Here is a 14,427-nt window from a genome sequence, read left to right on the forward strand (position 1 = left end):
TTCGGAAGCTTCGGTGCCGGGACGACGCGCGCAGCGATGGAAGGGTGAGAGAGATGGGGTTTGCGACGCGAGAGTTGTGTTTGTGCGCGCCCCAGATTGGGGGTAAACAGCCAGCAGGCACGGCGCATTAGTGAGAGAAGAGTAATTAGTGCCGCTTAACAGTCAGGTACCGTAAATCGATCGTTGCGAGGGCTCGAACGAGTGCTACGCACGATTCCCATACCAACATCCCTGCTGCTGAGCGCGTCGAACAAACGAAAGAGCGCGCTCCATTCCGAAAGCTAGCGTTTTCTTGAGGGAGCCGCCAGGGGTATTAAGCTTTTTCTGCGGTGCATTTCACGCTCGCGCCGCTCTCGACAACGAGATAGACTGCAGTTTTTGTGGTGATGCTGATTAGAGTGAAAAAATAAATTCTAATAATTTTGATGGAATTGAATTTTGCAAAAACATCAACCACGTTCGGGATCCGAACCCGCGGCCTTCGGCGTGGGGCGTTCAGCGCTGTACCAACTGAGCTACTACGGCGGCTGTCTCGCATTCCTGCAGTCTATTTAAAAGGATTCCGCAGGTAACGTGCGCAGATGCATTGCGGCGATAGATAAGTTGATTAGTAGAGTTAGTTGCTGGGCTAGTTGGTATTCTGTAACTGCGCTGTTTACTATGAACTTAAGATGATTACAGCTCCACATTAAGTTTCCGGTTACTTACCTCAAGTGCGAGGGTGCGAAACTCATTGATGAATAAATTATTTTAGATGCATATTTTTTTTTTCGGGAGTTTTCTGTAGCGTTGCGGACGGACGGACGAAAATTACGGGAGCACTTCAGCTCAAAACCGTCACAGTTCTCTTTGCTCAAATTCACGTATTTATCACAGTTATCACAACACAGTTTACACATTCTTGTCTTCCGCCCCGCCGCGGTGGCTCAGTGGTTATGGTGCTCGGCTGCTGACCCGAAAGACGCGGGTTCGATCCCGGCCGCGACGGTTGAATTTCTTTGGAGGAGAAATTCTAGCGGCCCGTGTACTGTGCGATGTCAGTGCACGTTAAAGAACCCCAGGTGGTCTAAATTTCCGGAGCCCTCCACTACGGTGTCTCTCATAGCCTTAGTCGCTTTGGGACGTTAAACCCCATAAAACCAAACCAAACATTCTTGTCTTTCAACTATTGCACATTGCAGTTTACGTACATAATATTTTTTAATTAGTATATCATAATTATCGCGTCTCTAGTCCACTCCACTAATTACCACATTACTAAGCTTCAAATCAAGCCAACACACGCACACATCACCCCCCTTGTACCTCAGCCAAGTGAACGGGCCTACGTGGCCTAGTCGGTAACGTGCCTGGCTGGCTGGCGACCCAAAGGTCGTGGGTTGGAATCCCTGTTAAGAACTATGAAAATTTTGTTTACGTAAAATTAATTACTTAATAAAGCTAAGTAATTTTAGACATGCGCCGACCTTTAATTCACATTGGAAGTCCTCTTTTCAGGTATTTTCATTCCAGACATTTTTGCGTGACGTCACACATGACGGAGGCTTCTCGACGCAACAACTCCACAGGAACAAAGCCGGGTTTTGAGCTAGACGGGAGCCTTAACGCTGTGGCAATAAAATTTGCAGACGCAGTGAGGCGAAAATGTAGGCGTTGAATGTAATCCTGCACCGAAACATCTTACTAGATTTCTTAGATGGGTAAGTAACTTGCTTCCCTTCGTGCCCCCATTGAGTGTATTGGCCAAAAAAGCCTTAAGCTGTGGTCTTTCTCAGGCTACAAAGCGTCCCTCCAAGACCTACAAGCGGTTCTTCGCCGCCAACCCTAAGAACAACGGGTCACGGGTACCCCAAGGCGCCCTATCTCCATGTGCCGTCATTAAAGTACACGATATAATCTACCAATGGCCACCATGCAGGACACTGTGTCACCGCAGGAAAGTGTCTCACGGCAGAGCCCGTCTGATCTGCCCACAAAGATAACGTTGGTGTACTGACCGCAATATCGAGAGTGGACGTAATGGGGAAGCTTCGAATGCTTAGTGCGCGAGAGATCACCATCTCGTGTCTACGTTCCGTGGACCCTGACATACGACTGCGCCTCAAACTATGCCAAGTCGTGAAACAACTTGGCTGTGTCACCTGTGACTTGACGTTGTACGAGATCGAGCGAGTGATCGATCGATCGATCAGTCAGTCAATTAATCAGTCAACTGTTTAATTGGTTAATTAATTGATTAACTTTTCTATTCCAGCATTATGTGTAAAGGTGCAGAGGACTCAGGAAAAAATCTTTTAAAACGGACCTGACGTGTCCACGATTTTTTGCGCATGGCTGATGGCGTACAGAGTTAGGAGCAACCATTGGCGTAAGCGCATCTAGGCCTCTTGAATAAAGAAAACTAATATTTATAGAGAAAAAAACACCGCTGCATATCATGCAGAACAAGAAAAAGCAATGAAAAGCGCGAACTTTTTCCAAATTAAGTAGAGCAAGTGACAAAAACCACACCAGTATGCAACGAACACAACAAAAAAGAGCAGGTATCATGTGTGCAAGAGGTGCAGAAATCAATTCCCAGTGCCGCCGGATATGCATCGTTTCTTCAGTCGATACGAGCTTCCTTTTAGACCGGTTCTCGGCGCGTATGGGATGAAATGCCTTATAAATTCCATATCTGCAGCGCATTTGACGGAACAGAGAAGACAGACACAACAAAGCGCTGCGTGCTCTGCATGACCAACTCGCCAAACATATGCTATTGTGGAACTTTGTTTCTAGTACAAAAGGCTCTTCTGCGTGTGTTGTTGGTCCTTTCTGTGTGGTCATGCAGAGCACGCAGCGCTCTGTTGTATGTGTTCTCTGTTCCATCAAATGCACTGTATTATTATGGAAATTTAAAACCAACTCGCGCAACATATTTTAGTATGCTTTATAAATTGGGTCTTCAACCTTACCTCGCACAGACCAAATGCGTTGGCCACGGCGACCTTTGGCCAATCTGCCCTGGTGCTTTAAAACTGAAACCATTACCATCATCGATTGTTTATGCTGCTTAACAGTGAAATGTCGTCCCTCTGAAAGTGGCGCTTTCGCGATAGTCCGGCGTCATGCATCCAGAAGGCGTGACCACGACTCGAAAAGGCGTGAAATAAAATTCCGTACTAACGTGTTCAAACACTCTTTTTTTCCTCACGCCATCAGTGAATAGAATAAGCTGCCTCATAGTATTGTTGAATGCCAGTCCGAGGCAAAGTTCCGAGCACTGTTGTCGGAATTGTGATGTGCACGCATGTTCACCTGCTGTTTTCCTGCTTTTCCTCTTCTTGTCCTTTCCCGACAAATTGACTGATGTGAATGCTCTGTTGACGCTTTTTTTCATTCTCTGCCATTCATTCTTTCCTATCCTGCACAAAAGGTTGGCACATACTGTACAATTGATTGTTTATGTGTGTATTCCCCCCTGCAATTATGCCTTCATGGCGCTGCAGAAATGTAAATAAATAAATAAATAAGTCCTTCAGTCCGCTCAGTGCCGGCGATGTCATGTTTGTAAGCGAAGCTATAGTGACGATAGCGCAGTCCATAGTGTCGTTTTTATGATGTGGCGCTTTGAAAATGGAAAGACTAATCGCCGCGATGGCTTAGTTATGCTCCGGCGTTCTGCTCATGATCATGAGGTCGCCAGATTGAATCCCCGCCCTGGCGGAAGCATTTCTACGGGGGCGAAGTGCAAAACACTCCTGTGTGTCGTCCGACGTAGATGCATGCTAAAGTGTCCCACTACGTCTCCACTGTAGGCTGGCTCTCGCAGCCACGAGTGCGGTGTGAAAATGTGTTACCGGCTGGTTGCAGACCACACTTGTCGACGTGAAAGTCGGACTCGGTGCTGTGATGTGTGCTAGTGGTGATGGCTAACAAACATGGCAGCATGTCGCGCGTCCTGAAGTCTTTTGTCCCCTGCCTGCGGCAGTCAGCTATGCGGCTGCAGCGGCGCCACCACGCGTTTCTATGCATAGGAGCCGTGCTTGAAGAGTGCTGCCTCTGCAGGTCGGCGGCGGCGGCCCGCGTGGCGCTGGCCTCTGGCGACCAGCGGAGCGTGCTGCTGGAGCGTCTGGAGCCCGAGGCGGAGTACCTGGTGCGCGTGTTCGCCTCGCCGGGCGCCGCCACGCGGGCCAACCACACGGACGCGCCCGTCGGCCTGGTGCGCTTCGTGGCGCCCGGAAGCGCCGCCGGTCAGTGTGTCTCCTCAGCTGCTTATCTAAGGCCCAGGGCCTATGATTCAACTCGAGTGGAAGAGATAGTCTTCGGAAAGGGACGTGACGAGCTGAGCAGATAACCTGCTACAGTTTAGAGTGCAGGAGGATTAAAGGGACAGTCGAGGGAAGAAAATACAATGTAATATACTTCATAGGTGCGACTTTAGTGTTTGTGTAAAATGAACTGATTGTTTACAATCTTTGTCATATGTGTTGCAATCATAAACGTTGCTAGCCCTACGCAAAACATCATCGACACAATAATTCTTTAAAAAAATGACTCCTCTACCCTTTAACTCCCTCCCTCCTAAGAACTTACACACCCCCATAATTTTGATTCCCAGGTAAGCCCCTGATGCCAGGAATAGGTAGCGCAGGTACCGTGTAGCTCGTGAACCAATGCCTACTCCGCATCTCTTACCGAAATGCTCGTGTTCATAGCGCACAACCTTTGCTGTTAGATACCGGCGTTAGAGAGCAGCAGGAGCGTGTCCATAATGGCATTTTGAACGGCGACAAAATATATGTCTTCAGTCACTTATGAGTGCCCAGCTAGTCGCCCCGCCGTTCTCAACCACCTCACACAATGGCTGTTTACTGCCAGAATTTAATTCAGCCTCGTGTTTCTCTTGCCGTGTCACCTTCTCCTTTTGGCCGGTACAAAAACAGCGCAGCTGTGGATGCGATATTCGCGTACACTCTGCGCCCCCATTGGGCTGTGGTGAGCACAAGCACTGCCCAGGTGACCTTGGCGAGGCTCATGTGCCGACTGATGACGGCGCAGCGGTCAATGGCAGCAACAGCAGCGGCGTCGGCGCGGCGTCGACGGGCGGCCGCGGAGTGCCGGCGGTGGCGACGGCGACGCGGCCCGTGGTGCGCGACGAAGAGATCGTGATCGTGGTGCTGGTGCTCAGCGTGTGGCTGGCCGTCATCCTGCTGTTCTTCAACAAGTGGGGCAAGATCCGCATGTTGGAGCCCTACCAGCCACAGTACCAGGAACAGGAGCCGCCCTCGCCGCCCGTGCTGCAGGTACATGCATGCGCCGCTGCTGGGGGGACACCCTCGGAGGCTGAGCGGCCGGTAGAACAGCTCAAAGATGCACAGTCGCCCGTTGGTATCTGGCGTTTCGGCCAGTAGCTTCTTACTGTCTTGGAGAATGTTCGCTTGTGCGCGTGGTTCGCTCATCAAGTCGTTCTTGAAAGCCCTAAAAATTATGTGATCAGCTCTCGAAAACGACCGTCATATCCAAAAACTGAACGTGTTGCAAGTGCGCTTATGCGTGTCAGTGAGTCGTTTCACCGTTCTCAACCACCTCCTTCAATGGTTAACAAGGGAAGGGGAATTAGGGGCTCGTTATAAGTATGAGAGAAGCCAACAGCCACAGAAACCAAGGAGCACAGGGGATTTTTTTTCTTTTTCTTTTTTTTTTTGTGGTGTTGACCAAGTAAGAATATTACTGAATATGTTGTCGCTTAAAGCGAATTGATTAGAAAAGCAGAAGAAAAAACAACCACATGATGCCGGTGGGATCCGAACCCACGACCTTTTTTTCTTCTTCTGCTTTTCTAATCAATTCGCTTTAAGCGACAACATATTCAGTAATATTCTTACTAATTGATCAACACCACAAAAAAAATTAAAAAGAAATCCCCTGTGCTCCTTGGTTTCTGTGGCTGTTGGCTTCTCTCTCCTTCAATGGTTGTTTACTGCCGACTGAACAGACGGAAACGGTATTGAGGATACATGTGCACGCGGTGGGTTCCCCTGTAGCAGACGGGCGAATTGCATGCAAACCTAGCGCGAAGCTTACGTAGGTGGCCACTCTCCAGGAGACCGGCGTGGCGGCGTCTGTGCGCAGGTGAAGAGCGCGGTGCTGGAGCGTGAGCTGCGCCGCCTGTCGTCGAACGCCAACGGCGGCGGGGCGGCCGCGCTGCAGCGGCTGCAGCGGCTGCGCCACAACTCGGTGTTCGTGGGCAGCCAGATCCTGGTGCCCCTCTCCAGGCGCGTCAAGAGCGCCGAGGACATCAAATCCATGGTGCTGCAGATCGAGCACCAGGCCAGCACCCAGTCCACGGCGCTATGAGCAAGGGCCCGCCGACCATCGGCACACCGAATGGTTCGCCTTCCGCTGGACGCTGTCTGACGTGGGCTTGCGTAGCAAGCTATGCCCAAACTGCTGTGATCGGCTGAGAAAAGTGGCGCGTTGCGTGCGCTGCGGGTCACTAGAGCCACGCAGCACTGCGCTGTCGCCACTTCTTCGGACTCGTCGGCGCTTGACTGGCGAGGAACGGAAAAAGGAGCAGCCACGTGACTGCTACGCACCCTCCACGAAGCGCCATACGTTCTCGCCGTCGCGCTGGTGAATTGCGACATGAGGAATCCCTGGGCCAACGGCCGTCGGCTGCAGTCGCAGCAAATTGCCCCTGGGAAGAGGTCTTCGAGGATCCATAAAACCGACAACCCTCCCCGGGGTTGTGCGTTGCATCGTTGGCCGACCAGGGAACTCTCCGGGACGCTGAGGCGTGCGGGGCGACATAGAGGGTTAGTGCGCCATCTGCTGGGGAAGCTGACGCTGCCGGGAAGCAAGTTTCTTTATTTGGTTCGTGTTCTGCTACGTTTGTCGCCGGACTGGGAAAGTGCAACGGCAGTGGAGCCTCGGCTGCGACGCCAAACGACGTGGTGCTGCGAGAGCGCTTCCGGGGCTGCCAGACCGTCCGCGCTGAATATTAAGCATGCACGCGGCTCAAGCAAGCTTCCGCGATGGCCCCTGAAGGAGAGAAGTCGCTCTCTCAAAGCACGAAACGCGCTATAGAGTGCCAGCGCTCTTAAAGTAAGGGACAATCGGGGAGAAGAAACGCGCGATCGTAGCAGTGATTAATTGCAGAGAAGAGCTTTGGGGGCTTTAATAGGAGTGCCTGCGACATGCCGCGGGTCATGCCGACAGGCAGTTGGCCCGAAGCGGGCAGAGCGCAGTGATTGCGGCTGCAATTACGGGGCCTCTGTCGTGTCTTCTCCTTCACGGCTTCATGCTTGTGTTTTTATAAGCGTGCAGCATAAGGACCATGATGTCGTTTCTGGGTGACGAAATAACCACTGACCACAATCACCATCATCGCCGCCATTATTGTTATCGTTATTTGAAAACTCCTGCGTCATATCACCCTCTTTCATGAATAGAAAGGTTCTCTGTGAAACGCGACGCAAACTTGCTTCCCAACTTGCCAAGCGTCAGAGTGCGATGGGTAGCTACTCAAAACACCTCGCAGACATCTTTCATATTAGAGAGTTTTAGCACAGTGGTGCAGTCTTACCGTCACCATGGCCTCCAGCAACCAATACGCGTGCGCAGATGGCGCCTGCGGTCCTGGGATAGGCACCTGGAGCCATCTTTGTGTGGTCTTTGGCGGCTAGGAGCCGCGGCGATGGTAGGATAGTATACGCTGTATAAAAGTATCTTTTACCAGTTAAGAAGTCCGCGATAGAGAGCATTTGTCAAGCGACTGCCTGCCAAACACGCAACAGGGCGTCCATCTTGCTCACAGCGAGCACACAAAGGGATTTCGGAATGAAACGGGTCCCATAAACATGTCGCCAGATGGCGCGAGGAAAGCGTTGCTTCTAGGGTGTCTTGATACTCGCGCCTGCTCTAGCCCATCGAGGCGTCCGAGTTGCTTTGTTCGCTTAACAGCCTGCCTCGAGTTATTTAGTATTGAGGACTCTGGTATTACTTTGACTCACTGGATGCATTTCTCCGTCTTGTTAAACAATCAGATTTATTCTCTTCGCTAACGTGGCGCTTTGGGCGGCGTCCTCGCAGTGGAGGTGCCCCCATTCGACCCTTGTCAAGTCGCTTACTTGCGCGTCGCCGAAGCGCTTCCGCAAAGCGCGTGCAGGGGGCGGATTCTTGCCGGAGCCCGACAATGAACGCGTTTGCGTAAAAAAAAAAAAAATCGGGCGCAGAGAAGCAAAAGCGTAACGGAGAATGCTTCGCGGCGCAAACATATACGCAAACCGCGTCCATATCCTTCCACTGGCGCAAAGGTATCGCCCTCGCATATTCGGTGTCGCGGCCGGTAGAACGCCGTAAATTTCGGTACACAGTGGGCGGGCTAAACACGTTTGTTAAATTTTGAGGCTTTGCGGCATAGAATGCAACACAGTGTGCGGACTGCAACCTCAAATTAAATTGCCCTTTTCTCGCTCATAGCCGTACATTAACAATCTCTAACAGAGCTTCGTCGCAGCGCGCATAAGATACGGATGCGAATAGCACCAACGCGGGGAGAGAACTTGAGCAATAATGAGAAGGCTTGGTATCGTCGTACTATATATGACCCCAAGCTCGCAACTGTACTACCACTACGCAATCAACTTTTTGCCGTGACACCAAGGAGGGGGGTGCTGCGTATTTCCTTGTTAGCGACATTTAGCATAGGGTATACTGTCTACCGCCACCGCTTACCGCGGCCGCCAATTCGTACGCGCAGAGGACGCCGACGGTGCAGGTGCAGGCACCTGCGTGGCCTCCAATGAGCATGCTGATTGGTGGCCGCAGTAAGCGTTGACGGTAGACTTTTGTCATAGCGTTGACGGTAGAATTTTATCGTAGCATGTACCGCCACCGCGTACCGCGACTCGCCACTGCGCATGCTCAGACGGCGTCACCTGTGCATGTGCATTGGCGGCTGGCGGCCGTGGTACACGCTGTGCTAAATCTCTCGGCAAAGGCGCTCGAATGAGGGGATCTCGCTGGAGCGCACGAGCGACTGATCCCGCTGCCGTGACGATGACGAGCGTGGCTCGACTCTCTCAGCCGGGCACACTGCATGCGCGGAGAGTTTTTTCGCCCTCGGAGAGGTCGCTGACAGTACACTTCTCCCCGCGTGGCCGAGGACACCTCGAAGGAAGCTCGCTCGCAGCCCGTGCTTCTGTTAGGACCATATATCTCTGCTGCTTATCCGGGCAGCTTGACCCTTCCGCGCAAAATCGTCAAGCGGCCGCGAATGCCAAGAACGAGCTTGCTCACGCCCTTTTTGATTTTCTTGTATTGATAATAGCCGCACGAACTCTCAGCAAACGTGCGGTGGTGAGGAACTGGGTCTAACAAACTAACACCCTCCAACCTCGCACATTGTCAAGTTGTATATCTTCACTCAGTGTTGTCGTATGGGTCCCGGTAGTATAGTCTATCATCTGATCGATCAAGTTCATCCTGTTATTTCGTAATGCCCATTTTCAAAAAGCTCGCACGAAAAAAAACCGATCGGACACCTTTCATACTTACTTCGCCGCGCTGCGCGTCGCTCAATCACGGCGTCACTGACTGTCGGTAAAACGAAGATAAAACGCTAAACTTGTATATTGCTGCTTCAGAGCTGGAAATGGTGATGTTACAAGAACTGCGTTGACATGCTCGGGTTCATGAAACGCGCGAAATATGCGTTATGTTTCAAGAAAACTGCTGCTCCCCGATTAGTCGAGCATGCGGCATCGAAGTGAAGCTGCAGGCTTAGCAGTCATGAAAAGATTTTTTCTGCTCACGAACAGCGCATCCGGAAAAGGCAGTGAGTGCTGACGTATAGCCCTCGATCCTCACTCCCCGTTTCCCAGGTAGCGATGAAGCATTGCTATAATGTTACTTTTTACAATGTTTTTTTTGGCCAAGCGTTATTTCAATATTCTTAACGTTCTTTTTTTTTACGTTTCTTTTATGTTACAAATAAATGGTAGAATAAAATTTCTGCAACATTAATTAAACATTTTAAACTGTACAGATGTAGCCCTGTCTAAAATGGTAACGCAACCCTGCACAAGCACGCAGCCTGCTAGTTGTGAAGGTACGACGCTTACTAACGGATACCATGGAGTCAAGCTTATTCAGTTATATGCTTGTAACGACGTTGAAGGGGCCCGGTGATTACTTCGTTATAGCGATGGCTTCGTTACAGCCTGTGTTGACCGAGCATCTAAGTGGAATCGTCATTCCTTCGTTATATCCAATATTTCATGACAAACCATTTCGTTATAACGGGGTTCGACTCTATACCCGTTAGTGAGGGGTGTCCCTTTGATGATAGTGGCGAATGGATAAAAAGCAAAGTTTTCTAGCATTATAATGCGGCTATGCATGCAGTCTATATATGTCAGGCACAATTTAATAGTTTTAGTTGCAAAATACTGCTAGTTTAAAAACATCTTTACAATAAGAAGAGCTAGGACAAGTTAGGGGACCCAGTGCTTGAAATTTGTTTAGGTTTATGGGGTTTAACTTCCCAAAGCGACTCAGGCTATGAGTGACGCGGTAGTGGAGGGCTCCGGAAATTTCGACCACCTGGGGTTCTGTAACGTGCACAGACATCGCACAGTACACGGGCCTCTAAAATTGTGCCTCCATCGAAATTCGACCGCCGCCGCTCGCATCGAACCCGCGTCTTTCGGGTCAGCAGCCCAGCGCCATAACCATGGGTGCCGTGGTAGCATGAAATATATTTATAATGTTGTTTGGTCACTGTTCAGTCATTATGTTAACGTTTGGTTTGGTTGGTTTGGTTTATGGGGTTTAACGTCCAAAGCGACTAAGGCTATGAGAGACGCCGTAGTGAAGGGCTCCGGAAATTTCGACCACAAGATTACACAATGCTTATTTCGAACTTAAAGTAATGGTTATGATACAACATATAACCTTATTTGTTCATTTCTAAAATTGTAATGACACCTCAAAATCAGTATTATAATAATGTTTGCTTTAAATATTAATGTTCTCGATATAACACGTAACATTATTTGTTGATTTCTAACATTAATGTAACGTTTCAATGCAACACATAACTTTCCGGCAACTGGAATAACATTTTTATAACACTATTCTAATGTTCGGTGCTACCTGCGTTGTGACAAGATTAAAGCAGCGGGGCACGAGCAGCAGTCACCCGGTTCTTTATTAAGATTTCACCCAGGCGAGCGCGCTCTGCGTAACGTGTTTGCATGTGAACCTGCTTTTAGGCACACGAAGAATCTCAAATTCACAGTGCTGCCCGTTTCTTTGTGTTCTTTTTTTTTTTTTTTTGAACAGGTATTTCGACAGAAGAGGTAGAGCGCAGCTCCTTTCAGGGAAGCGTACGTTACAAAACACCCGAGCTTCGCGCTCACTGTTACACGCGCGCGGTACTCTCGTCCCCTACACAGTTTCCCTTTCTCTCAATCTCCCTTTCTCTCAATCCAGATTGTGTCGTCGTGGGCACGCATTTTCCACAGGGCTTTGTCCTCGCCGCGTGCCTGCGCTCTGCGTGGACCAAATATACTGTCGCCTATGCACAAACCTAAGGAGCCAAGGTGGAAATGATCCCTTTACAAGGTCGTTCCCGCGCCGTGCCAACGGGTCAGACACGTCCCCGCACTCGCCTCGATTCATGTGCCCGAAGAACGCGGGTCGCGCCTCGCGCTCTATACTTGCGATAGCAACGACTACATGACAGGCTCGATATTTTTTTTTTCGTTTTGTTTTTCTCGGCGCAATTCCCGCTCGCATTTCGAGGGTACGCCTGGTCTCTTTCTTCGCTCGCAAATGCAAACACGCCCGTGTCGAACGTTTTCTTGCGAAGGCTTCGCGATATTGGGTCTCGTTCAGCTGGTATATATGCAAGGGAGCGAATCAAGACGCTTTCCCTCCTCCCCGACTGATGACCGCGGGGTGCCAGGGATACGGCGAGATTTCGATTACACTGGTGCTACTTTGCTAGTTGCTCTCTTAATTCCAGCATTTACTGTCAGCTACGAAGACCAATTGAGCTGCTTAACAGTGAGGAGATACTTAGATCATGGCGCCGTTCACGACGAGTCTATCCGAAAGATTATTTTCCTTTTGGGTTCGCACGTGTGGAAGCGGCTTTGCACGGTGCCCTTCGGGCTGCAAACCTTCAGGGTTGCTACAGAGCGTACGCATACCTGGAAAGACACCCAGCGACTCCGCCATGTGCACTGGCCCCACTTGCTGCCCAAACGAAGAGGCTCGACCACGCCTCGGCGCGACTCATATCGTGGCGGGGCCCGGCGCCTTGGGACCAACGATTCACGCCTGTTTCACTTCAGGGAGGGCGTCTCGTCGAAGTGGGCGGACGGACGGCCCCGCAGACCCTGGGGAGAGGATCGCGTTGTACAGACCTCTCTCTGTCCCGGAGAGTTCTCTTTTGGAACGACGACACCCGCTCAAATCACCGGGCGCCTCCGACTGAGCGAGTACCTCGGGCGATGCCATCGCGCCCAGATTGTGTCGTCGTGGCAAAACGCATGGGACCAGCAACCCGAGGTCGCCTCGACTCGATGCATGCGGCGCTTCTCTGACCACATCTGGCCGTCGCTGTCTCGACTCTGTCCGGTCGCGAGGGAAGGCTTCTCGCCTCCGATCCGAGCGTCTCGCTTTTCGGACGAGACGACAAATAACCTCCGCTGGTTTCTTTCGTTCTTTTTTTTTTTCCTAAAATCCATGGCGCTAATACAGACGGCATCCCCCAGGTGAAGTAGATTTGTAGTAAGGGAGTAATTACTCAATGGCATCCACCCAAGCGCAGCCATACGGCTACAAAGGAAAGCTATACAGCTTTCTCAGAATTCGTAGTTAAAGAAAAATTCCTCCTAGACCGGGGTTCGAACCCGGAACCCCAGCTTCACCGGAGAAGTCGTCGCCCTACCAACTGAGCTAACCAGGACGGCAAGCCTGTGGTAAGGCGAGCGCGAACTGATCAATAACTGTAAGGTCGAAGCTCTACAATAAGTTAAAAAAAAAAGAATTGATCAATAACTCGAAGTGGGAACAGTGTTGGTCAAATGTCGTTGGTCTCGGGTTCGAACACCCGACCAGGACAAATTTTTCTTTAATTACAAAGTTTCTGAGAAAACTGTATAGTTTTCCTTTGTAGCCATTGGCTGTACTTGGGTGGATGCCGATGAGTAACCTTATTACGCTGATACAAACTTGCTTCAAAAGTACGGCTAGGTATTATAAATTGATTTTCCATCCGAACAGCGGAAAACTTGCTAAATTTGTCACCACCTCCTTGACAGTTGTCGATGTAGATACGTTCGGACGTTGCGTGTCTTTTGTTTTCGCTCTTCAGTCCTGTATATACGTGGATGTCTTGTTTTAATGATGTGCTCAACATTCATTGTGGCTTCACGTGGCTACAAAATGTCATATAACCTTAGTCTAATCAGCGGCATCACTTAACCCTTGTTAATTTTGTTTTTGTTTTGTTTTGCTTCTTGCAACGAGCCTTGCGCATATTGCCGTTCTCACCTTCGAAGAACAATCCCGATTACTTCAGGATGCTGTTAAAAGGGCCTCACTGTTGTAGGAGTAGGAGGAAATGGGGAGGGCGGGGGGGGGGGGGGGGGGGGGGGGGGACCACTCTTTCTTTCAAATCGAGAATTTTTTTATTCGAAAACCGCGCTTAATCCCACTTTTGGTGAAGAAAGTCCAAGAAATACGTGGTTCAAAAAAGACCCCCCCGCCCCCTTCACTCCCTCCAAGCGTGTCCCATGAATCCACCTCTGGATTATATGTGCATTCGCGTTGTGCTCATGCCACATTAAAGTGTGCGCATCATGAACGTCATTTCTCTTTTCAGTATTTGTTCAAACTTGCGTGTGTGCGGTAGTTCTCGCGTGCGTGTGGCGCCGCTGAAGATGGCTAAAGGCGGAAAAAAAAAAGAACTTCCCCACAAAATGCTGTCCTGCAAGCGTTAATGGCAGCAGCGCGCGATCTTCTGTAGCGTAGCAGAGCCCTCCCATGAGCAGAGTAGCCAGTTATAATGCGGCATGTCACAGACATTCCGAAGCGTCTTCCAGCACTCTGCTGCTGGTGTCGTCAGGTCAGGGACCACGCGCGTACCGTGGCGCTGATTGTCGTGAACGGCCGACAAAGCCAAGCTCGGGCATTACGCGTGAGCTGGAATAAAAAGATGGAGGGGGGAGAGAGATTCTGAAAACACGCGAGGTACTGCTCTCCACTTTTTAATAATATCACGGGAGTGTCGACCAGACGGTCGTTCGGCGTCCTGTGCAGGACTGCAAACAGACGAGAGTATGCGCATGCGCGAAGAGGGTGTTCAGCCGAGCAGACGACGCGGAAGCAGCGGCAACTCGCAAGCGCTCTGTGCGCATGCGCACAATC

The 14,427-nt window shown here is 50.5% G+C and overlaps 1 protein-coding gene across 2 annotated transcripts in view; it reads left to right on the forward strand.

Moving 5' to 3' along the window:
- Positions 1–9,124, forward strand: part of LOC149371536 (uncharacterized) — a 140,752-nt gene extending 131,628 nt beyond the window's left edge. The window contains exons 3-5 of one of the 2 annotated variants that reach the window (XM_089565797.1): positions 4,051–4,235; positions 5,002–5,288; positions 6,118–9,124. In XM_089565797.1, the coding sequence (XP_089421923.1) occupies positions 4,051–4,235; positions 5,002–5,288; positions 6,118–6,342 (697 nt within the window). In that variant the 3' untranslated portion in view covers positions 6,343–9,124. The remainder of the gene's footprint in view (positions 1–4,050; positions 4,236–5,001; positions 5,289–6,117) is intronic. The other variant, XM_089565798.1, reaches the window with a different exon arrangement.
- Positions 9,125–14,427: the final 5,303 nt, after the last annotated feature.

Source organism: Amblyomma mixtum, chromosome 1 (assembly GCF_055824585.1).
Source record: "Amblyomma mixtum isolate Tamu chromosome 1, ASM5582458v1, whole genome shotgun sequence".
Lineage (NCBI taxonomy): Eukaryota > Metazoa > Arthropoda > Arachnida > Ixodida > Ixodidae > Amblyomma > Amblyomma mixtum.